The following is a 25,556-nucleotide window of genomic DNA, read 5'->3' as shown; positions in this document are numbered from 1 at the left end:
TGATTCTTATAAGGATATAACCAAACAGAGTAATAAAAGGTGGTGTGTTTGTCTGATTATTTTGGAAAGAATTTCCTCATTCGGGAATCCTCTTCATCAATTATCCTACATTATCTGTTCAGATAGAATATTTTCCCGGTTCGCGCAACTTAGTGTTTTAATCGGTAAGCATTGCTTTTGCTAATTTAATAACTGGACAAGTATGTATATGTTAATTTAATACCTTTTGATTTAAAATGAATACTACGAAAAAGAGTAAAACATATCATTTTCATCAAGAGTGGGAACAAGAATACTTTTTTTGTAATGGTGAAAGAAAAATGTTGCTGTTTGATTTGCAATGCTTCTGTGGCTATACCCAAAAAAGGAAATTTAGAAAGGCACTTCAACGCACTCCATTTAGAAGAACTTAAATCCAGATTATTTGTGCAACAAAATTTCTTCATGACACCTAATTTACAATCTAAAGCAGTAACTGTAGCATCATTTAAAGTGAGTCGTCTTCTTGCAAAAAAATGCAAATCATTTTCTGATGGTCAATTATATCAAAGATGCATTTTTAGAAATAACAGATTCTCTTTTTGAAAATTTTAAGAACCAAAATGAATTTAAAAGTGCCTTTCAAGATGTGCAATTATCTCGAAATACTCTGATGCGATGCATCGAAAAAAATGAGTAAAAATGTGAGCGAACAACTGCGTGCTCATATTGCTAATTGTGTGTCCTTTTCTTTACAACTGGATGAAACTGCAGATGTCAGTGATACAGCTCAGTTGCTCGTTTTTCTTCGTATAGTTTTCGATGATTCTGCCACTAGAGAAGAACTGGGTATGGTTTCGTTAAAAGAAAGAACTAGAGGTCGACATCTTTAACTCATTCAAAGATTTTATTGAAAAAATTAAATTACCACTATTTAAGCCCGTATCAACAACAGATGGAGCTAAAGCAATGACAGGGCATCTTAACGGATTCATCGCATTGTGCCAAAAGGATGATGAATTCCTAGATTTTTTGAGTTACCACTGTATCATCCACCAAGTGTTAGCCAGCAAAAAATTAAATACTAAAAGTGTTATGGACATTGCTTTCAAAATCGTGAATTCTATCAGAGGACAATCTCTTCAAAGGAGGCGCCTCCGTAGCCAGGTGGGCAGGAGCAGCAGCGTGTAGCACACGCTTCTTGATTAGACCGGGGTTCGAGCCCATGACCACCAAATACGGAGGATGCGGAAAGGTCGGGAAATGACCACTGCATATCCCGGAGCAATATGGCCTTAGTTGCTAATGCTCCTAAAAACCAAATAACAACTTCAAATGCAACTTGATGAAAATGAACCAGATCTGATATTACACACAGATGTGAGGTGGCTGAGTTGGAGTAAGTTTCTACAGAGATTTCATAATTTGCTTAATGAAATTTAAAAAAAAAAATTGTTGATCAAAGGAGGGGGGGAAAGATGATTATCAGCAGCTACAAGATACGGAGTGGTTGTGTGATCTGGCTTTTTTGGCAGATTTTACCAGTAAATTAAGTGATCTGAATTTGGAATTACAAGGAAAAAATAAAAATGTGGGTGACATAATTGATTAGTAGTATTTCTGCATATAAATATCAATTTTTGGCAATGGCTAAGGATCTCAAAGAAAAAAAATTCGATCATTTTGCAGATATGCAAGATCATTTGCAAAAATATCCTATTTTTGAATTTAATAGCGAGAAATATGTTTCTGAAATTGAGAATGTTGTGGACGATTTTGAAACCAGAATCAGTGATTTTAAAACAATTGAAGACATTGTTCAATATATTTCTTATCCGTTTAATGTCTACTTAGATATGAAACAAATTGCAGAAAAAATCGCTGTGATTTTTCACAGGGAGAATATATTATTTTAAAATGAAATTATTACATTGCGAAATGATATCTTCCTAAAAGCCAGATCATCAGAAAAAGACTTGTGGAAATATGTTTGCCGAGAAAAGTACCCAAATGTAAAAAAATGCAGTGAACTTTTAAATTGCTGTTTTGCTCCATATATCTATGTGAATCGGCCTTTTCTTATTTGAAACAAGCAAAGACGAAGAATCTCTCTAATCTTATGGACTTTCATGCAGAAGATTCCTAACGGTTGGCCTTATCGGAGTATATCCCCGATTTTGAAAGCTTGGCAGATGACATGAAGACACAAACTTCACATAAATTAAAAATTTAAATATATGTTAATTTAAAATAAGAATTCTGAATTGTATTGAATTTTAAAATTTATAAACAACATTTTTCAATATGTGTTGATTAACTTTTTTAACCTTGTGCAATGAAATTTTTGAGATGGTAGATCGCAGCACATTTTGAAGGAAAAAAGTAGATCGCATCACAAATTAAGTTGGCCACCCCTGCCTTATACAAAGGAATAATGACCTTGTCTCTGCTAGCAAAGTTCCTGTATACCATTGACAAGACATCACGAGCTGCTCTGGCAGCCTCTCTGCACTATTCAGAAAACTTCATATCTGACTGCACAATTTCTGCCCGTTCTTTTTCATTCTCCATTATCCCGAGTGTAGTACTGCACAGTTGGTATGTTACTCTGGGGTTACTTCTACCCATATGCAGTACTTTGCATTTGTCAATGTTAAACTTCAGTTGCCACCTCTCAGCCTATTTGCTCAACTTTTCTAGATCCTGTTGCAGTAGCATACTGTCATTATGTCATTAACAACCCTGCCAACCTTCATATTGTCTACAAACTTTGATATTAAGCCTGATATACCTTCATCAGTATCATTAATAAATACAGAAAACAGCAGTAGACCCAACACTGAACCCTGGGGGACTCCATTACTAACATTAGTCCACAAAGAGCAGTGTCCATTGATTACCACTCTGTCTTCTCCTACTCAACCATCCCTTTATCCATAGCAGCAATATACCTCCATTGCCACACTGCTCCAATTTGTGCACCAGTCTTCCATGTGCAACAGTATCAAAAGCCTTTCTAAGATCCAAATATATGATATCAAAATTATTCTTTGCATCCAGTTCCTTTATGACCACATCATACCATCCAATCAGATTGGTCAGACAAGACTTCTCCTTAACAAACCCATGCTGTGTCTGAGCTATGACTGAAGTCTTGTCTAGATGATCCTGCAATGCTTCTTTAACAAGTGCCTCCATTAATTTCCCTGGAACAGAAGTTAAACTAACAGGTCTGTAATTACTTGTGTTGCCCTTTGATCCTCCTTTGTGAATTGGTGTCACATTTGCGCATCTCCAGTCTATGGGTACCTAACCTGAGTCTAAGGAAGCTCTCATAATTATGGCTAAGGGTTTGCTTACTTCCTTTGCTGCCTCCTTTAGTATAACTGGATAGATCCCTTCCACCCCACATGCCTTTCTTATGTTCAATTTCAACAATTTCTACTCCACTTTTCTCTCAGTTATTACAAAATCATTTAGCTCTCTGCCAGAGTTTGATTAGCTTCTGGCCTCCACTTCCCTACAGACCCCCCTCATGTGTGAATGTAGATACAAAATACTCATTCAGTTTGTCATCTACCTCAGCAGCTTCATCAACAATCGAACCATCAATGTCAGGTGGACCAATCTGATTCATCACTTTCCTTCTAGATTTCACATAAGTAAAGAAGTCTTTACTGTTTTTTTTTGCATCCTTTGCCAAAAGGTTTCTCATAATCTGCCTTCGCCTTCCTAGCCCCCTTTGTGTCTTGATTACAGACTAGCATATACACCGATGAGACAAAACTTTGACCACCTACCTAATATGATGTTGGTCCTCCACGTGCAGCCAAAACTGCTCATACCCGGCGAGGCTTGGATGCTACAAGATTTCTAAATGTGTCTTGTGGTATCTGGTACCAACATGTAACCAGCAGATCCTTTAACTCCTGTAAGGTCCGTGGTTGAGCCACCATAGATCGGAGTTGCTGTTCCAACACAAACCACAGATGCTAAATGGGATTGATGTCTGGGGAATTTGGATGCCTGGGCAATACTTGGAAGTCTTCCTCATGTTCCACTAACCAGTCTCCAAAAATCCGGGCTGTGTGGCATAACGCATTATCCTGCTGAAAGACGGCACCGCCAGAGGGAAAGACCGTTGCCACGAAAGGGTGTACCTGGTCAACAATGATGTTTAGGTTGGTGGTAGATGTCAGAGTGCCCGGCACATAAATGACAAGACCCTGGGTATCTCAGCAGAACATTGCCCAAGATACCGCTGCTACCGGCTTGTTTTCGTCCCAAGGTGCATCCAGGTGCCATCACTTCCCCAGGTAAACAACACACATGTACCCAGCCGTCCACATGGTGCAGCAGGAAACATGATTAATCAGACCAGATGACCTTCCAATCACTCACGGTCCAGTTTCGATGCTCGCATGCCCATTGTAGGCGCTGTCGCCGGTGAACCATGGTTAGCATGGGCACTCTGAGTGGCCTGCGGCTACGCAGCCCCATTTTCAGCAGGGTTCGATGTGCTGTGTTATGACATTATTCCCATCACCAGCATTCCATTTACTGGCGAGTTGCACCACATTCGCCTTTCTGTTGCCACGTGCCATCTGGGAGAACCTTTGCTCACCTCGAGCATTGATGAGCCGTGGTTGTCCAACACCTTGCCAGCGGTTCATAGGTTTTCCCTTGTCGGAATACTTTCGGTAGGTACTAACCACATCTGACCGTGCCGTTTCAGATATGCTCTGATCCAGTCGTCTGGCCTTTACAATATGGCCTTTGTCAAACTCGCTTAAATCCACTGGCTTTCCCATCTGAAGAACAAGAGTAACACTGATTAACGGAGCTCAGTATCGGCTGTTTTTTATGCCATTTCCCGACCCGCACATGTGCCGTAGTTGACCTGCAGTTGCATCGATTTGCATAACGACTTGCTGGTCATAATGTTTTGGCTCATCGGTGTATCTACCATAGGCTTCTGTGTCACCTGGTAATTTATATGCATCCCTTGCATTTTTATTCTCTACCATGAGACTCATTAGTTTATCTAACTTCCATTTAGGCCTAAATCTTGAACAGTTTTTCTTAGTTGGTATGAAAATCCAGTAGCTTCCAAGATTACTTCCTTGAATGCTTCCCATTTAGAATTTCTGTTGGTAATATCATAAGTTGGTCCCACAGTATAGAATTTAAAAACCTTCTGAGACCACCATGGTCACCTTTTATGAAAGCAAATGTTGAAGGTCATGGGCTGTATGGTCCACAACCTTCATTTGCAGCACACAACCAGTTCTTGGAAAACAGGTTGTGCGCTTCAAGAATAGTTCCTTACCATTAATTATGCATTTTTCAAAATATAATGTAATTTTTATTAACATTTATATTTACTATTTAATTTTTATACCTTTAATAATTAAATATGGAAATCCAATAGTTATTACATAAAACTGATAATGTTCTTATTATATAGTTGTAATAATATTGACATTATTTATTGTAGTTGCATCATTACTAATATATAGTTGAATTCCAAGACAAACTGAAGTCTGTCTTAGGCATTATAATTGCGATATCTCATATTTTGGAAATCCTTCAAAACGGTTTGCCCTCTTCTATATACTTTGAATGGGTACCAAGTGGTACCCATTCAAAGTATATAGAAGAGGGCAAACCCCATTAGAGAAGAATGATACCTAACGTACAAATTTCTTTTTGGTTTGCCTTAAAATTTTACTGTATAGAAATAATGCAATAAACAATGTACTAAACAGTATCACAATTTGAATTTTGCATAATTTGGAGATTTCTGCCCTAAAATTTTTATTAATCTAAGAAGTACACCTTTTGGCATCTCCCATTATATAAATAAGTCAACTGGGTCATCAACTCTCATACTTCAGGGTACCTCCTTGCCCACTGATGAGACCAAATAACTTTGAGACAGTGCTGTTTGGGTGTTGGTACTCAACTGAGAATAAGTAACAGTATACTTCACTAATGGGGAAGTTTTACTTATTCAAAGTATAAGGGAAGGCAACTCGTGAAGGATTTCAAAAATGAGATGTTATAGTATTAAAGTCCTAATGTACAGACTTCAGTTTTATCTTAAAATTCAACTATGTAGTAATGATGCAATTGCACTTAATGTCACAACATCAGAAATATCTATCAATTCATATAAACCTCTATCAGTTTATTGTGGTTGATATCTGAAAATGATTTTATGTACAATTATTGTAACCATTTTATTAATAGATTATTTAATAGAGTTATTAGTTTAAATTTATAGTTTAGAGAACTAGAACTGCTGATATACATTGTAACATTTTTTAGGTAACGTTGTAGATGTCCAGACAGGAGAATGGGTGGGAAGAATGAGTGGTATTGGTGCAGGGTTGGATTCCTTCTATGAATACCTATTAAAAGTAAGCCTTAAATTATATTATAGTTTCTTTGCAAGATATGACTATAGAGTTTTTTGTAGAATGTTTTAATTAGTTAATCTACATATTAGCCGGTGGACTTTTTTTAATCTAATTTTAAACTTATTGCAGTCGTATGTTCTCTTTGGTGAAAAAGAGGATTACTTGATGTTTAATGAGAGCTATAGTGCCATTAAGCAGTATATGCGCAAAGGGTAAGTTCTTTTAATTTTTTTTATGTGTGATATGGATTTTTTGAATAAATATTTAATCCTCACTTCATTTTTTAAATGTTTCATATATTGTGAACCAATCAGAAATTTCTTGAACTTAAAAGATTTAGTAAAAAAATACTTTTTTGTAATTTAAATCTTTTAGCTTTACTTATTTAGTTAGCAAGGAGATGGAAGTTAATTTGTTTCCAGATCAGAGAGGCTTGCCTTAATTGTGTGTGGCTTCAGATTCAAATTCAGTTATAAGAACAGAATTTTCATATAAGGAACAATTAACATTTAATATAAAATAGCATCATCAAAATCTGTTATACCCAATGTACAGTCACTATGGAGTGATCTATGTACTGGGTATAATAATACTCCACATTGTACCTGTAGTAACCAGTACACCTTACTGATCACTATGGTGTACAAATCAGTCCTAGATTATTAGCTTTGTATTCACTATTTTCTTCCATGCTATCCATTTGGTCTTTGATTTTAAACCATGGCTAGAGTAAGCCCTCTTAATTCTAATACTTGCTTGACACCATCAGTTCACCTCCCTCTTGGTCTCCTTTTAGACCTATTACCATTCATTTCTGTTTCAAGTGTCTGTTGATCTAATCTGTTTTTCCATCCTTCATATTCCCATACCATCTTCAGTTCAGTTCACTTACGTTTGAATATTTGTTACACCAAGTTTTTTTATTTTCCCACTTGTGATATCTCGCCATTGCTTCCATCTGTTAATTCCACTTATTTTTCTTACAACTCATTTCTGAAAATTATAATTTTTCATCAATTCCCTTATTTCTTACCCAGTTCTCAGGCTTAAGCTGTTGTTATAAGTAGCTAATTTTTCTTTTGCTCCAAATTCCTATGTTTCTGACTTTATGCTTATATCCATAAGTAATCTTCCATCCATTCAAGGCTGTTCTTAGATACACAGAATTATTAACCTACAATATAAATTTTTCTTGTCTCTTAACATTCATAACTTTTTGTTTTTGTGTAACTAATTTTCATGCTATCTTCTCTTCTCATGCTACTTTTATCTATTTTATTTATAGATTCTTGTGAAGATTTTGCAGGCTACAATTTAACAGCAAAATATCATATGCAATGATAATGATGCAATTTTAATGTCTCCTATACTAAACTTTGTTAGTAACTTACATTATTTTGTAAGTATGGTGCATTCCTATCTCATTCCAGATTTAATCTTAGCACATTTTCTAATGCTTCCTTCAATCCTCATTGCAGATTTACTGTTTTTATAGAAACTTTTTATTTCCCTTAAATCATTATTAGCATTAGTAGAGACATGTGATGCAAGGAAGCAAGTGTAAACAGCATCAGTCAAAAAAAAAAAAAAAAAAAATCCCTTCCCATTTCACCTGTCCATTCACTCCAAATGTTTGTCTAGTTCTGCCTTGAATTTATTTAAGCTGTCAACTTCTACAATGACAGATGGAAGTTTGTTCCAGCAATCAACAACCTGCTGGCTAAAAGCAAATTTCTGCGCATCTATTCTACAACTGTCTTTCCTCAATTTGAATATATGTCCCCTCAAGCAATTAATCTGGGCAAGAGGAAGAATCCCATCAGCACTGAGCTTGCTCAAACCATTCAAGGCCTTATACACCTCAATCAGATCACATCGGAGGTGCCTAGTCTCCAGACACTGTAATTTGCAAAACTTAAGCCATTCTTCACAAGAGCAATCCTTTGTTCCAATCACTAATCTTGTTGCCTTTCTCTGTACTTGTTCCAGCTCTATGTCCTTCCTAAAATAAGGCCTTCAGACCTGTATACAGTACTCAAGATGTGGCCTGACCATTGTTTTATACAAGGGGATAATCACCTCCTTATCCCTGCTAGAACAATTCCTGTATATCATTGACAAGACACCATGAGCTACTTTTGCAGATCAACTGTACTGCTCAGAAAACTTCATATCTGACTGCACAATTACTCCTAGGTCCTTTTTATTTTCTACCACCCTGAGTGTAGTACCACTCAGTTGATACATTATCTGGGGTTACTGCTACCCATATGCAGTACTTTACATTTGTCAATGATAAATTTCAGTTGCCACCTCTCAGCCCATCTGCTCAACTCTTCTAGATTTTGTTGCAGTAGTGTACTGTCATTAGTGTCATTAACAACCCTGCCAGCCTTCGTATTGTCTGCAAACTTAGACATTAAGCCTGATATACCTTCATCAATATCATTAATAAATACAGATAACAAAATGATCCAACACTGAACCCTGGGGTATTCCACTAATAACATTAATCCACAAAGAGCAGTGTCCATTGTTTACCACTCTGTCTTCGCCCACTCAACCATCCCTTTATCCATAGCAGCAATTTGCCCCCCCCCCTCCCAATGCCACACTGCTCCAGTTTGTACAGCAGTCTTCCATGTGCAACAGTATCAAAAGTCTTCCTAAGATCCAAGTATATGATATCAAAATTATTCTTTGCATCTAGTTCCTGTGACCACATCATAGTATCCAATCCAAATTGGTCAGACAAGACTTCCCTTTAACAAAACTATGCTGTGTCCGAGCTATAACTGAAATCTTGTCTAGATGATCCTGCAATGCTTCTTTAACCAGTGCCTCCTTGGCGCATTATAGCCTCAGTTGCTGATGCGCCAATAAACCCCAAACCAAACCAAAACCAGTGCCTCCATTAATTTCCCCAGAACAGAAGTTAAGCTAACAGGTCTAATAACTTGTGTTCCTCTTTGATCCTCCTTTGTGAATTGGACATCACATTTGCACATCTTCAGTCCATGGGTACCTCCCCTGAGTCTGCGGAAGCTCTCATAATTATGGCTATGGGTTTGCTTACTTCCTTTGCTGCCTCCTTTAATATTACTGGATAGATCCTATCCACCCCAGCTGCTTTATGTTTATTTTCAACAATTTCTGCCCCATTTTGCTCTCAGTTATTACAAAATCATTTAGCTCACTCCCAGAGTTTAATACACTTCTGGCATTTACCTCCCAAAATAACTCCTCATGTGTAAATGTTGATGCAAAATATTCATTCAGTTTGTTAGCTACCTGATCAGGATAATCAACAGTTGAACTATCGATATCAAGTGGTATATATCAGACCAACAGTTGAACTATCGATATAATATGGTATATATCAGACCAGCTTATATATACCATAGGCTTCTGTTCACCTGTTAATTTATATTTATCCCATCCATTTTTCTTCTCTGCCATATGTCTGATCAGTTTATCTGACATCCATTTCGGCCTAAGCCTTGAACAATATTTCTTAGTTGGTATGAAAAGACTAGTAGCTTCCAAGATTAATTCTTGGAAGCTACTAATCATCAGCAAATTCTAAATTTGCTGTTGGTCTCACTGTATAGAGGCGCCTCATAGCCAGGTGGGCAGGAGCAGCAGTGCATAGCACACGCTTCTTGATTAGACAGAGGTTCGAGCCCGTGACCACCCAATATGGAGGATGCGGAAAGGTCAGGGAATGACCACCGCATATTCCCCGGAGCAATATGGCGTTAGTTGCTAATGCTCCTAAAAACCAAATAACAAACAATCACTGTATAGAATTTAAAAACTGTTTCAGACCACCATAGTCACCTTTATGAAAGCAAAAATTCTTCCCTTTACCCCTGATGGTAGTTACATCTTTGAATAGATCCTATATCAGCACACTGTAATCTCTGCCACCTAGTGTTTCTGCAGATTCTTAATGCATGAAGAATCACTACTGATAATCATTCTTGATAATCAGATCAAGAATATTACTCCCTCTGGTGCCTCCTGAACATGCTACTGTAGAAAACAATCATTCAATAAATCCACAAAAGCCTTGCTAGTGTGTGAATGACCAATCCACAATTTTCAGTCAGTATCTGGGAAATTAAAATCCCCCAGTATAATGTACTTTATACTGGGAGATTTTAATTGATGTACTTTATTTCTCTGTACAGTTTTTCATTATTTGATTTAGAACTCGTAAAACTTGAATGATAATACTTAATCCAACGTTAACATCAAAATTCAAAAATTTTAGCCACTATGAGAAAAAGAGTCCAGACAGTGAATAGACTAAACCTAAAAATAAGCAGTATAAATCTCCAGTAGTGCTTTTTAACTGACCTGATTTTGAAAGATTAGCAGATTTGATTACAATTTGTAGCAAAGACAGTAAACACATCCTATGTTTCATACTCAGTTTTACCTGGACATGAAAAATAGTTGTGTGTGTGTGTGTGTGTGTGATTTTATTTGTTAAATTTAAAAAAAAAATAGTCATGTAACTGAAACAAACTAATAATTCAGAAAAGAGTCCTGCGCAATAATGAATTGCCTTTTTGGAAAAGGACTGTCTGAGAAGAAGTGAATCTATGAAGATATAGAGATATTACATAATGATTTTCCATCATTCATACCATTAAGAACTGGCCTGCCAAATTCAGAATCATACTGTCACCAAAGGGTTAGATCCAGATTACTTGTTACTATGCCAACCATAAAAAAGTTAGTGCTGTTCTTGACCTGATTTTGAAAGATTAGTAGATTTGATTACAATGTGTAGCAAAGACAGTAAACACATCCTATGTTTCATACTCAGTTTTACCTGGACATGAAAAATAGTTCAGCAAATGGGTACCAAAACATTTGAATGTAGATGAAAAGAGGATGAATCATGCAAAGACAACCCTTTCAAAATTTTAACAGGATTCAAACAAGTCTGTCAGCCAATTGGTGATGACGAATGAAACTTGGGTTCATTATTATGATCCAGAGACCAAACAACAGTCCATGGAAAAGTTTCATGAAAGTTCTCCTCACCACAACAAATTAAGAAGGGTGCCTTCAATTACAAAGGCGATGCCATCAGTTTTTTGGGCAAAGAAGGGATAATCTTCGATTACCTTCAAAAGGGTAAATCTTTAAGAGTAAATATTATTCTTCCTTGATGCTGAAATTTTGAGCAAAGGCCAGACTCTTCAGAGAGATACTCTTCTTGTGCTGTTGCACTCCCAGTCACAAACCATAGGTACATTTATAAAATTTTATAACTTAAATCAGTGATTTAAGTTATAAATTGTTAGACCTATCCTATGCAAAAGGTATTGTACCTTTGGATTGCTAACTGCTTGTACTAAAAACAATCTAAAAGGGGTAACACATTGAAACAAATAATGACATGTGTTGAAGAAAGTGGTTAGGGAACCAAAATCTATGAGGATCTATGAGGCAGTGTTACATCAGGTGTGTAGTCCTTGGTAACCATGTTGAATTAAAGTACAGCAGATTCTAGATTTACCGGGATCAGATTAACCAGGACACTTCAACTCCAAATAATAATAAAATAAAATAAATAAATACAATCAACCAGAAATCATAAAATTCAAGTAATAACTAGAATAAATATAAACAGATGTGTTGCAAGTCGTAAATAAGCGACAAGAAGTGGCTTTATAAGTCGTCGTTGGGAGATTATTATCTTTCAGCCCCCGCTGTATTCACACCCACAGCTAAAAAAAAAGGAGACCAAATGTTTAGTTTGTTTTAGTGCGCCGCATCGATTGTTGTGTTCCACCGCTAAAGGACAAAATTTTTGTTATTTATGTCAGGGATGTCAGAATTTTTTTTTTATAGTAACTATTTTATTTTTGTTTAGAAATTGCAAAAATGATGGGCAAATGCAAGAGTTGTGCTTTCAATTAAACAAAAACTTGAAATTATTCAAAAGTTTGAAAACTGCATCCGTTAAATCTCTAATGGAACATTATAATGTTGGTGACCAAACCATACGTGACATTGTAAAAAATAAAGGGAAGCTATTAGATTTAAAATCAACATCATAACAAATAAATGCATGTCCAATAGACGCTAGTCGTGTTTTGGACACGCAAGTAGTGCCTGGTAAGTTTTTTGTTTTTGTTTTTTTATCTATTGCCATATTTTTTATGTAGGTTGCTGAACATTTTTTGATACTGTAAGTCCCCGCCTTATGTTGCTTCAGACTTATGTTATGTTATTTATATACAGTAAATCCCCGCTATTCGCGGGGGTTACGTTCCTGAGAAATTCCGCGAATAAATACCGAAAACGCGAATACTGAGTTATGGCTCCCATAATAATAAAGGGGTTCCGTTCCAAAGTATGAAATATATAAGAAAAACTAGTCTAAAATTTGGTCTATGTTGTGTATTATATGTACATTCATAATATGACTATGTACATAGACAGTACATGGTAAAATGCAAGCATATGGCATTGAAATGAAAATAAAAAAACAATTTAATATTAAATGTAATATTTATTAGAAATTTCAAACAAATCTTTCAAACTAGCGCCTTTGCTAGCAAAAAAACTTATCCCGCCAGTGCTCACCAGTTTCGCTAAAAGGAGTTTTGTCTTTTCACGAATGATGAGTGAACTTAACGGAATTTTATTTTGAGTTCGGCCTTCTATCCACAGATTTAAGGCTTTTTCCATATTTTCTAATTTAACATCACGAGTTACAGAGCAAATTTTTGAAGCAATTAGCGCGTTTTCACGGACACTAATGGCAGATTTTTTCTTCCAATTTTTTGATTGATTGTACCGTTGACTCATTGATTTTATAATGTTTTGCCACTGAGGAGACACTTTCACCATTAGAAATTTTGTCTAATAACTGAATTTTATTCGCTAATGTCATCACCTTCTTTGATCTTTTCACACTTCCCTTGTTATTCGTAGCCATATTTTTATACGGGTTAGAAAGAACTTGTCCACAATAAAGTCACTTTCTTCCGTTAACACACTTGAAAAAGTCTGTTTTACACTGCAAAACGGTAGATTTAACACTTTTGTAAGCATATCAATTTGTAAATTGATAAATTTATTCAATTTATAAACATATAAATTAAAAGCAAACGACAAAACCTTCCATGACAAGCGCATAACACATACTGAACAAGGATTAGCGAGAAACATCCACGCTTGCGATTTTGTCACCCCTCTCCCCCCACCCACTGAGCGCTGTTTTGATCGGGAAAGATAATTTTAGCCACGCCCATGTTTTTTTATGGCGGAAAATGTTCACGGCACTTTAAAATTCACATTTTTTTTTAGGTTTCATTTTATATTAAATCAGCGACCGCAAATGCGCGAAACCGCGAATACAGATATCGTGAATAGTGGGGGTTTACTGTATATATTTTTTCACATGACTGACGGTTTCAGTGAAGGGATACACATTTCACCATAATAACGTAAAAATCCACAGAATTCCAGCTATCGGTATTATCGCAAATGCAATAAGATAAAGTTTACTACCCATTTATAATAGATTGCACTTAATTTTTCATTAAGTGCAATCTAAGCCCAATAACCCAGAAAGTGAAAATTGTTTTTATTGTTTTATGGCAGTGACCTCCAGAAATGTGCTTTAGTAAAATGTGAGCTTGCGTAGGGTGATAATAGTGAGTTTTCACCTTAACCCTGTGAAGTTCTTTTCAGAAAATTTAATTTTGACCATTATCATGGTTGCTGCCTAAGAGAATAAGTGACAGCGGTACTAGTAAATCTACCAAGAAAAGGAAAGCGATCAATTTGGATTAGAAAATTAAAATAATAAGGATGTATGAAAATGGCCAAACATTAACAAGTATCGTGCGGAATTCAGATTTGTCAGTGGCAACAGTGAACACAATAATAAAGTAGAAAGACAGAATACGAGAAGCGGTGAAGCGATCAGCACCAATGAAGTTAACTATAATAACCAAGGCTACGAAATACAAATCAGTTTTTGCGGTACAATAACATGAATTTTTTTTCTTCCCTTTATGTTTTCATTTTCTTATGTGCCACTCTGACTACTTCACTGCTGTCCCCAGATAGTTTTTAATTGAACTAATTGAAAAATATATAATTATTTTTCTTCATTCTTCTGAGGATATTATGTATTTTTTGTCATTTTGGCATATCACGAATATAGTAGCAATATTTTATTAGTCATTTCCGAGTTAGTTACGTAAAATTCGACTTATGTAAGAAGTCCTGGAACATATCTCTTACGTATGTCGGGGACTTACTGTATTTTTGGATTAACCGGGAACTTTTTTTTTACCATCTATCCTGGAAAATCGAGTCTACTGTATATTTTTCTAGACGATTGTTTCATTCTTTCTGTGATAGGCAAGGCTTTTCAAATATCCTTTATGTATACATGCATGCCACACACACGCGCACACACACACACACGCGCACACACACACGCGCACACACACACACACACACACACACACACACACTAGAATATACCTATCATCTCAGTATATGGTTTGTTATTTTTTTTAAATTAAAGTTTATATATTCTAGGAGGCCTCATTGCAATACTGGATGTGGGGAGCATCCCTTATATGTGAATGTTAACATGCTCGACGGCTCCACTCTTACGTTGTGGATAGATTCCTTGCAAGCTGCATTTGCAGGAGTGCAGGTATGATGGATTTAAAAAAAAAAAAGAAAAAAAAAAGTTAGTTACTTTTCAAGAGATTCTCTCTCAACAGATTACATCTAAGATAACCCTATTATAAAAAAATTGTAAAAATCTTTTCAGTTTTCCAAAAATTAGAAAGTTGTATTTTTCAAATTGTATTCAATACCAATTTTAGCATATTGAAATTCCAGCTTGGTAAACCCTTAAGTCAATATAGATTGATATATCTTTAAATATTATTCAACTTTTGGGTCAGTAACAGAGCAGGTAACTGAAGAGTTATTCTTCTTAATATAAGAGTAACACTATATACATATGAGTAACAACTATATAGCTGTCTATATTTGCCATATATTTATGGCAAACGGCACTGTTTCGAAGCTTATTGGCTTCTCATCGGTGGTTGGGCAGGATCCCTGTTGTTGCAATAGTGAAAACCCAGTTATGAAGTATGACTCCATAATATGAAGGATACCTGTGGTGTTAAGAAAGAAGCACTGAAAAATATGTAACTTATCCTTGACTCTGCCGTGTTGTTAGTGGACTTGACAGGTTCCACTCAGAATATAAATTTCAAAATTTATCTATATTTATAGATAAATTTTGAAATTATTATGATTTTCGCAGAGTAATTGCATGCAGTGAGCCTGTTGGGTTGTGGAACCATTTTTCTTATTATTTTTAACTTGTAATAGCTTTACCTAGCTGGTGCTACAAATCTTGAAATTGTGCTTGTTTCTGGTTGATGGTTACTTGCTTTTAGGTGCCTATAGATATTTATACCATATACAACTCCTAAACAAAAAGCTATTATCTCATATTGTGCTCTTCCTTCACAATGAGTTGCCATGTATTGCACTACCTCGAATAAATAAAGCTTCACTAATATTATCAAATATTAGTAGTATCACATAATATTATCGAATACCAGAAGGTGTACATGAAATATTATCACGTACACCTTCTGGCATCTCTCATATTGTGGGATTATCTTCACAACTGGATTGTCATGTCTTCAATACCAGGGTACTTGCCCACCCACCAGTGAGAGGCCAACTAGCCTTGAAACAGTCACCAGGGGGAGCCTGATATTCACGGAGAATAGGTAACAACAGTCTTCGCTACTGGGGAAATTTTGCCTATTTGAGTTTTTGAGTGGTGCAAGTTGAAGGAGTTACTGTCCCTTTCATTCTTCTACATTGTTTCTTTTCTTCTTCCAATCCTACTATAACTTTCCCTCTACTTTTTGCTTTTCTAAGTCTAATAGGGACAAGTGGATAGTAGAGTTATTATCCCACACATATACAAACCAGGCTTGAAACGGTGCTGTCTAGGTGGTGGTGGTGCCCACTGAGAATAAGTAACAATAGTCTACTCTTTTAGTGAGGCGCCTCCGTAGCCAGGTGGGAAGGAGCAGCAGTGTGCAGCACACGCTTCTTGATTAGACCGGGGTTCGAGCCCGTCACCACCAAATACGGAGGATGCGGAAAGGTCAGGGACTGACCACCGCATATCCCGGAGCAATATGGCCTTAGTTGCTAATGCTCCTAAAAACCAAAAACAACAACAACTCTTTTAGTGAAGCATTACTTATTCGAGGTAGTGCAATACACGGCAACTCGTTGTGAAGGAAGAGCACAATATGAGATACAGATAAAAAGATGCTCTTCACACTACTAATGGTGTTTTTTGTTTAAGAGTTGTCTATGGTGTGTTTACACCAATATTATAGATTATTATGCATTCCATCTTTAAGAGTATAATAAAGAAGATTAAAGCCTTGTTGCATTTAATTTTACTTAAATAGATATTTATTGAACTCTTGATTTGGGATATGAAGCAATGTTTACTGTTTGAATTTTGCACAATTAATTGTGCACTAAATTGGAAATATTTAAAAAAAAAATTTTAAAATGTAAGTGAATAATAGTATCTTACACACACACACACACACACACACACACACACACACACACACACACACACACACACACACACACAATATAAGTAATAGGTACAGGAGTGGTAATAAGAGAAATATATGATGGAATATAGACCTGGGTTACTACTATGTAGAGTAGAAGGCACCCAACAACTATAAATAAATAAATGCTAGTACGTTATGCTTTTAATGTGGAGAGAACAGCAGGTAGTGTAATCAACCAACTGGTTAGATAACATAGAAAGGCAGTCATAAAATAACACAATTCGAACCTGCAACAAAAAGTCAAAAATATTATATTATAAGTATTTAGTGAGTGCTGTACTTCAAATGATTTCAATGTCGTTAATGAGGGCCAGCCATCAAAACCAGTCAAAATACAGCAAAAAGTAATGCCTCTGTTTCTAACATGAAATATATGTAGCACATGGTAAAAAGATACCAGGCTTTTTAGTTTATTGTTGATGTTCTGAAGTCATGTTAATCGTAATGCTAATGTATATATCATGGCTGACCCGACAGAGGCGGAGAAATGATAGATAATAAGGAATATAGGCAGTAAAGCAATACTAAAAATCATTGAAAGTTGAAATCACAAGATGGAGCAGACGGTCAGGAATCGTACTTACTGATTTCGCAAGCCGGAGAAGAGGGGACGGTCGCCCGGTGTGCTGCAGTGAGGGAAAGAAATGCTACGTGCACGTTTCAATGACTATATGGTATGTGTGTAAAAGTGATCTCAGGCATTGGAAAGCAGTAAGACATATGGGGTTGATGGGGGGATTAAACACAATCAGGCCACGTGTCCCAGGATAGGGGAGAAGGCATAATGTACAAAATAGCTTGAAAAAGATGCTGAATTTTGTATGAGGTGAAGTCAGTATGTATAGTAGTAAAATAGCATCTTGATATTGCTTTCGAAACCTAATTGTGCACAAGAAATAAAAGATAGGGATTCAGAACAGTAAAAAGTAATGTGAAGATGAGAGGGATTAGTAGTGCTAAGGTAGTCCAGTGTTGCTAGCCTGTTTGTGAAGTAGGACCCTGAATGTAATTTCTGGAACTGTCTCATGTGTTTAAGTCAGTAATGTTAATAATGGCAGAGGTAGACCATTACCATTTAGGTTTTATTACCAGTCGTGATGAAAATATAGTTATATATAATATAAATATATATATATATATATATAAAACGAAAAAAAAAAAAAATACTCCTATGATAACCAGTCGGTGGGCACAAGTTTTCTAGACCATGAAACACCAAAAAGGTTAAGGGGTATTGCCTATACATTATTTACACAGCCTGGATGTAGAGGATGTCATTATGCTAGTATATTTGTAATATCTAGGGGTTGGTTAATTATATTTTTATATTTTAAGATTTGGAATGCTTTGTTAAAGTGGTAGTGAAGGTAGGCTGTCGGAAACATTGTCCAACAGCTTGTTATATAGGGTTATTATATTATGCTTTCTCAGTCTGTTATTGTTACCTATGTTAACTATTTTGATACATTGTGAAATAATGTTTGCATGAACTTTTTTTGAGATATTAGAGTGCCAGTGTGTATAGCTGACAACATTGAAATTGAAGGAGTCTCTTTTATTGTAGATGTTGACGGATGTTTGTGAGCCATTAATATTAATATTCAGATCTAGGTAATTTGCTGTATGGTAGTTGTCATTGGTTTTTTCTAGAGTCAGTTCTGGAGGGTAAATGTTGGCAAACTGTTGTATGAAGTTGGTACAGTTTATTACCAGTAGGTCGTCAATGTATCTGAACATTGATAGTTCAGTTGGTAAAGCAGTTTCGGCATAGTATAAATAAAGGTTGGTAGGGACACAGCTAGCTGGACTACCCATTGGCTTACCTTTGATCTGTAGGTAGATGGTTCTTCCATCAGTAATATAGTTGTTTGCAATGCAGAGGTTGGTTAAGCTGTTCCAGAATGTTGATTTGCAGTTTATCATGTGACTGTAGTTAATGTACAGTTTGTCGAGGACTATTTTTAAGTTTGGTAGGTCTATTCTGGTGAAGAGGCTGTAAAAATCGTACGTTGATATACTGGTGAGGTTGTTGGCTTTTAATGCTTCTATTACAGGCTGGTTGTTATAAATAATTCTGCTATTTGGTAATGTGTTTAGGATGGGTTTCAGAAGTAGTTCTAAAATCTTGTCTGGTTTGTGTGCGTAGCTATGTTTACATGAGGTGACGAATCTAAAACCTGTAGGATTTTTGTGAAATTTGGGTATAAAATAGATGTATGGTAGGTTATAATTGTTAAAGTTAATTTTTAATTTCTTACTGAAGGCAATAAGCTTCTTTGTGATGATACTATTGTTGTTGGTTATAGGTTTGTATGTGTTACTTGAGTTCAGTTCTGTATTTAACGTATGGTAATAGAAATGTTTGCAGATAAATGCAAAATTGTTAGGGGCTTTATCTACAGTAGTTATTATAAAGTGCTTATGCAGTTCAATTAGGTGCTTTTTGATAGTGGAGAAATTGTATTTTTTACCAGAGGCAAGTGTGGCATCATGTACAGCTAGGGTTTGATAATTATTGAGTAGGTCAGTGAGGACTGAGTTTATCCATATTTGGAAGGCTTCTATGGGTGTATTATATTTGTACGATAACTTAAAGCAAAAGTTGAGTAAATTGTGATACAATTTACTCAACTTTTTTCACCTTAATTTGTTTTTTCACCTTAATTTGGTTGATATATTGGTGCAACCTGAATTTGAAGCCATGAGCCATGATATTTTTTAGTTCTTCATTTGGTATAATGTCTAGATTACCAGTGATGATGTGTCCAAAATGAGTATTGACATAGGGTTTAAGATGTGGTTGGTTGCATATGCAACTGTTGGAATCTGGTATAAATTTATCTAGATTGGTGGCCAAGGTTTTGTAGTTACATGCTATCAGTCCAAAAGGCTTTGAGTGGCTGAATCTAGATATTATTTGTAGGTTGTGGCAGTGGTAGGTAGTAGATCACAGTGCATGTTGATGCACCTATTGATGTTAATTTTGTCCAGATTGGTAAATGTACCTTAATATTAAGGTGGTATGCTGTTTATTACTATCAATATTGATAGTTTTTAGTCTAAATTTACAGATATCTGCAATTAGGTGGAGTAAATGCATAGATTTAATATCTATATTATGGATGAATCTATAGAGTGCTTTTAGAACACCAAGTTTAGTGCTGAAAAGCAGGTTATGGATTTTCTGTACTTCTATATAACGGTCATCCCATTCAGAGATCAACTGTGAAAAGTTTCCTAGTTTATAGGGTTGTTTGGACTTATTAATTTTGGCTTTAAATTTTTTGTGAGGTTTGGGTTTATTTAAACCTTTAATAATTTGGAATTTGTTATAGATGCATATATCAGATATATTGCTGGAGATGATGTAGTGGTTAAATTTGTTGTTAAGTCTTATGGGTAAAGAGTTTTTAATTTTAGCATGTATAACTCTTCTAATCTAATTCTTGAGCAGGGGTCAAATATATGTGCTAGTATTGAGATATGGATATTTGTAAAGGGATGGACTTAGAAGTGTTTATACTCAATTTCCTGTTCTAAGTTTTTATTACACTTATTATGGTTGCAGTAGTTGTTGATGTCAGACCTGTGGAGGTTGAGTCTAAGGTGTAATTTGTTACTGGTTTGTCAAACATATTTCATATTGCAGGTGAGGCATGTAATGGGGTATATTTTTGCTGCATTTTGATTGGTTTTGATGGCTGGCCCTCGTTAACGACGTTGAAATCATTTGAAGTACAGCACTAAGTACTTATAATATAATATTTTTGACTTTTTGTTGCAGGTTTGAATTGTGTTATTTTATGACTGCCTTTCTATGTTATCTGTTTGTTATTTGGTTTTTAGGAGCATTAGCAACTAAGGCCATATTGCTCCAGGGATATGCGGTGGTCATTCCCTGACCGTTCCGTATCCTCCTTATTTGGTGATCACAGGCTCGAACCTCGGTCTAATCAAGAAGCGTGTGCTACGCACTGCTGCTCCTGCCCACCTGGCTACTGAGGCGCCCTATGTTATCTAACCCGTTGGTTGATTACACTACCTGCTGTTCTCTCCACATTAAAAGCATAACCTACTAGCATTTATATATACACGCAGTATACAGTTTTCTTTTTTTTTTTTTTTTTAACTATTTATACACATAATCAGAACTTCAAATTTGCTTGAGCACATGCACATTCGAAATTTTGCATGTTTAACTTTTTTTTTTAACTGCAAAATGAATAATAATATCTTATTATGAAGTCTAAAAGACTAATTATTCATTTTATCAATTTTTAACATTTTATTCTTATTTCTAAATTTGTCATAATTTGATAAAGTTGTGAATTGTTACAATTCCTGATGCTGAAGACTTTTTTTTTCTAATATCATAAAAGTGATGTTCCGACAGATTGTTTCTTTTGTAATAGGAGTGCTTTATTCTGAAGATTTTAATTATGTTGTTATTAATACAAAAATGTTGAAACAGTAAGAAGAAAGCTCACTTAAGTCAACTTTCACTTTCAATTTCCTTAATGTACATGCAATTATAAGAAAATTATAGAGAAATTAATAATAATGATGATAGCATTTAGTATTTCAGTCACTGAGAATGACAGGTAGAATGCTGATTGTATTTTGGATACATGCAATGGCTCATCATAGTTCAGTTGTTAAGGTGGTTTGTATTTTATATTGTAAATTTCTTGTAATCTTTAATCATTTGCTTTCTCTCCTATTATTTCTCTGCCCAGATTGTCTTTAACATCATCCCTTCCCATTATGCATATGTTGTATATTCTTTTAAATCTGACACCAAATCATCTGTTTTATTCCATATTCTATTTGGGGAGGAGACTGACCATAGCCTAATAGCAATTTGCAGGAATAGGTTTCTGCATGTCACCAGTTCAAACCTACACTTATATCACAAATATGCTGTGTGCACTTTGAGTGGGAACAACTTATGGAAACATATGACAAGATATCTAAAAGATATTTCTTGGCTAAATGCCTAAGAGTATGAAGGGGTTTATTTATGAATGGGTAATGCACACACATCATTTCTACTACCAAGGTAGTTTTAATGCATCATTTTAATTACATCTCATATTGTGAATACCTTCACAACAAGTTGCCATGGTATTGCACTACCTCAAATAAGTAACGCTTCACCTATGGAGAGGCGCCTCGGTAGCCAGGTGGGAAGGAGCAGCGGTGCGCAGTACACGCTTCTTGATTAGACCGGGGTTCGAGCCCGTCACCACCAAATACGGAGGATGCGGAAAGGTCAGGGAATGACCACCGCATATCCCGGAGCAACATGGCCTTAGTTGCTAATGCTCCTAAAAACCAAATAACAAACAAACATCACCTATGGAGAAGACTAATGTTACTTATTCTCAGCGGATACCACCACCCAGACAGCGCCATTTCGAAGCTTATTGGCATATCATCGGTGGGTGGGCAGGTACCCTGGTGTTACAATAGTGACAACCCAGTTATGAAGTATGACTCCACAATATGAGGGATGCCTGATGGTGTTCGTGGTTTAATCTAAAAGATATTTCTTGACTAAATGCCTGCGAGTATGAAGGAGTTTATTTATGTACGGGTAATGCACACACATCATTTCTACTACCAAGGTAGTTTTAATGCATGGTTTTAATTATACCTCATATTGTGAATACCTTACTCATATTGTGGAGTTATACTTCATAACTGGGTTGTCACTATTGCAACAACAGGGTACCTGCCCACCCACCAATGAGAAGCCAATAAGCTTCGAAACAGTGCCGTCCATAACATTAGTCTTCTCCATAGGTGAAGCATTACTTATTCGAGGTAGTGCAGTACCATGGCAACTCATTGTGAAGATATCCACAATATGAGATATAATTGAAATAATGCGTTAAAACTACCTTGGTAGTAGAAATGATGTGTGTGCATTACCCATGCATAAATAAACTCCTTTGGGTGATAGGATATCTCTAGGTGGCAGGTGCTATTACCAGCTGCTACTTCTGATCAGTGAATCCAGATTGAGAGTGGTAAAATTTGCCATCCTTAATTTGAAACTGTTCTTAAAGTGCCATTTGTGTAAAAACGACTAACCAGTCTCATCTTGGTAGATAACTGTGGGATTGTCATCTTGGGGTTTTTTTTTCCTCCCTCTAGTTGCGATAGTTTCTGTGGTCTGATTGTTGCTTGCTCAGTAATATTTTTCATTCCTTTTTGTTTTCCCATACTATGATATGATGTTTTTTCACATCACAGTATCACAAAATGAAATATCATTTTTCTGTGATGTTTCATTTTGTCTTAACTGTCCCACTACCATTTTGTAACACTGCTTCTTTTGTACTTGCTTTTTCAAAATCATTAATTTGTGCTCGTTTTCCCCTTCATCATGACCTCTGTTTTCATAATTTTAATCGTTTGCATTTCTTCTGTATTTTTCTACCATTCCAGAAACCTTTTTATAGTTTTGTCAGATATTTATAAATAGCAATTGAACTCTTGCTTTATTTAACCTGCAAAAAAAATTTATAATTTTATTTTTAATGTATAGGTTCTGAATGGAGATATTGAGGAAGCAATTTGTGCCCATGCTCTCTATTATTCCATCTGGAAAAGGTTTGGAGTTCTTCCAGAGCGCTTCAATTGGCAGAAAATAAGTCCAGATTTGCCTTTTTATCCACTTCGTCCAGAGTTAATAGAATCAACATATCTTTTGTACCAAGCTACAAAAAATCCCTTCTATCTACATGTAGGCAGAGATATTCTTATGAGCTTGAACAACTATACAAAAACAGAGTAAGAAAGAAATTGTAATATCTCATCTTGCCACTTTCATGATGTAAAAGACTGTAATATATGTATTTAAAAAAAAAAAAAAAAAACTTAATTTTAGATTTTGATAAGAAAATAGTTTTTTTCCATTGATTTATAACTTTTGAATGAAACAAAATAGCTAAAGATGTGCAGAGCTCATTAGTCGCGAAATTTAATTCATATTCACTTTTAAAATTCGAAGTTTGAGAGATTATGGTATTGGTATTTAGTATTAGTCACATGGTGTAAGAAAGTCACAGGTGTTTGCTTCACTAACAAAAAAAATTAAATAAAATAAAAAAATAATAAAATAAACTACCCCTACTGATGTGATTCTCTCCTTACTTGTTGAGTTGACTGACATTTGAATTTCCCCAAGCTACCAGCCTCAACCACCAATAGAGGCAACTTATTATAGTAATTAACAACTGACTGTTTAAAAGAAAACTTCCTACAATGCACTCTAAGCCTCTTCGAGTTGGAGTAATTTGAATTTGTTGTCTGGCATCATTTATAGCCATGAAAATTTCACCATTTATCTTATTATTCTTTCTGAGCCTTGGATCTCAATCAAGTCCTGATCTTAGTGCCTAGTTACTATACAGTGGGATTATGACCTCCCCATCTCTACAGCAAATAATTGATAAATCATTGATAGGAGACCTTGGGTCTTCTTGTTGCCTGTCTGCATAACACTGCATGGAGCTCTTCATGTCTGCAGATATCATAATCCCCAAATCCCTTTCTTTGTATACTTTTTTTTCTTTTTTTTTTTTTTAAGTAGAACCACATCAAGTGTATAAGTTACTTTGGGGTTGCCCAAGCACATTTTACTGCATTAACACATAGTTGGCACTTCTGTGATCATCCCTGAAACCTATCTAAGTTCCTGTTGAAGTACCTCTTGGTGCTTATCATTAGCTACTCTTATCATTATCTGCAAATTTTGACATTATACCCTCTATCCCTTCCTCGGTGTCATTTAAGGTAATCAAAATCAACAGTGGTCCCAGTAACAATTCTTTGGGACACTTCTCAGCTCTATCTGAAGAGCAATGATTAATCACAACCATCTGCCTCCTCTCCTGTAGCCACCTTGCAGTCCATATAAGGATCTTACCTATGATCCAAACATGTTTCAATTTATACAGTGCAGGACTGAGTCATATACTTTGCTGGTCTAAATACCTAAATAAACAATATTAAAATTATTTCCTACACCCATCTAATGAGTGACTGTAAAAATAGCTAAGCTTATCTCTGTACGGAACTGTTGCTGTAGAATATCGTTTCTATCTATATATCCCTGCATTGTATTGATCATTGCCTCCATGATTTTATCCCTGCCTAAAGTCAGACTAACTTGGCTGTAGTTGCTCACTTTGCTCTTAGAATCACTTTTCTGGATTGGTGAGGTGTTGGCAGTTCTCACATCCAAAGTTCTTTTAATTCATCTGTGAAATTGTTCTGCTTTAAACAAACACAAAATAATTATAAACCACATCAAGACCTTAAAAGAATACTACAACAGAATTGTACACATAGATATTGAAGTAATACATTTGAAGTTAGCCAAAGCTTGCATTTGAACTCATCTTATTAGTACTGCTGGCAAAAATGTTGCTAATGAAGCATTAACATGAATGAA

At 35.6% G+C, this 25,556-nt stretch overlaps 1 protein-coding gene across 1 annotated transcript in view; it reads left to right on the top strand.

The window, feature by feature from the left end:
- The window catches only part of LOC150086310 (ER degradation-enhancing alpha-mannosidase-like protein 1), a 96,447-nt gene that overhangs the window by 47,237 nt on the left and 23,654 nt on the right, over positions 1-25,556 (top strand). Inside the window, exons 6-9 of the mRNA XM_090373826.1 lie at positions 6,310-6,401; positions 6,531-6,613; positions 14,985-15,105; positions 23,646-23,890. Coding sequence (XP_090229952.1) covers positions 6,310-6,401; positions 6,531-6,613; positions 14,985-15,105; positions 23,646-23,890 — 541 coding nt within the window. The remainder of the gene's footprint in view (positions 1-6,309; positions 6,402-6,530; positions 6,614-14,984; positions 15,106-23,645; positions 23,891-25,556) is intronic.

This window comes from Mastigoproctus giganteus, chromosome 5, assembly GCF_048544385.1.
Source record: "Mastigoproctus giganteus isolate SK-2022 chromosome 5, ASM4854438v1, whole genome shotgun sequence".
Taxonomy (NCBI): domain Eukaryota; kingdom Metazoa; phylum Arthropoda; class Arachnida; order Uropygi; family Thelyphonidae; genus Mastigoproctus; species Mastigoproctus giganteus.
The sequence above is the reverse complement of the archived record's forward strand: the minus strand, read 5'-3'. Positions and strand labels throughout refer to the sequence as shown.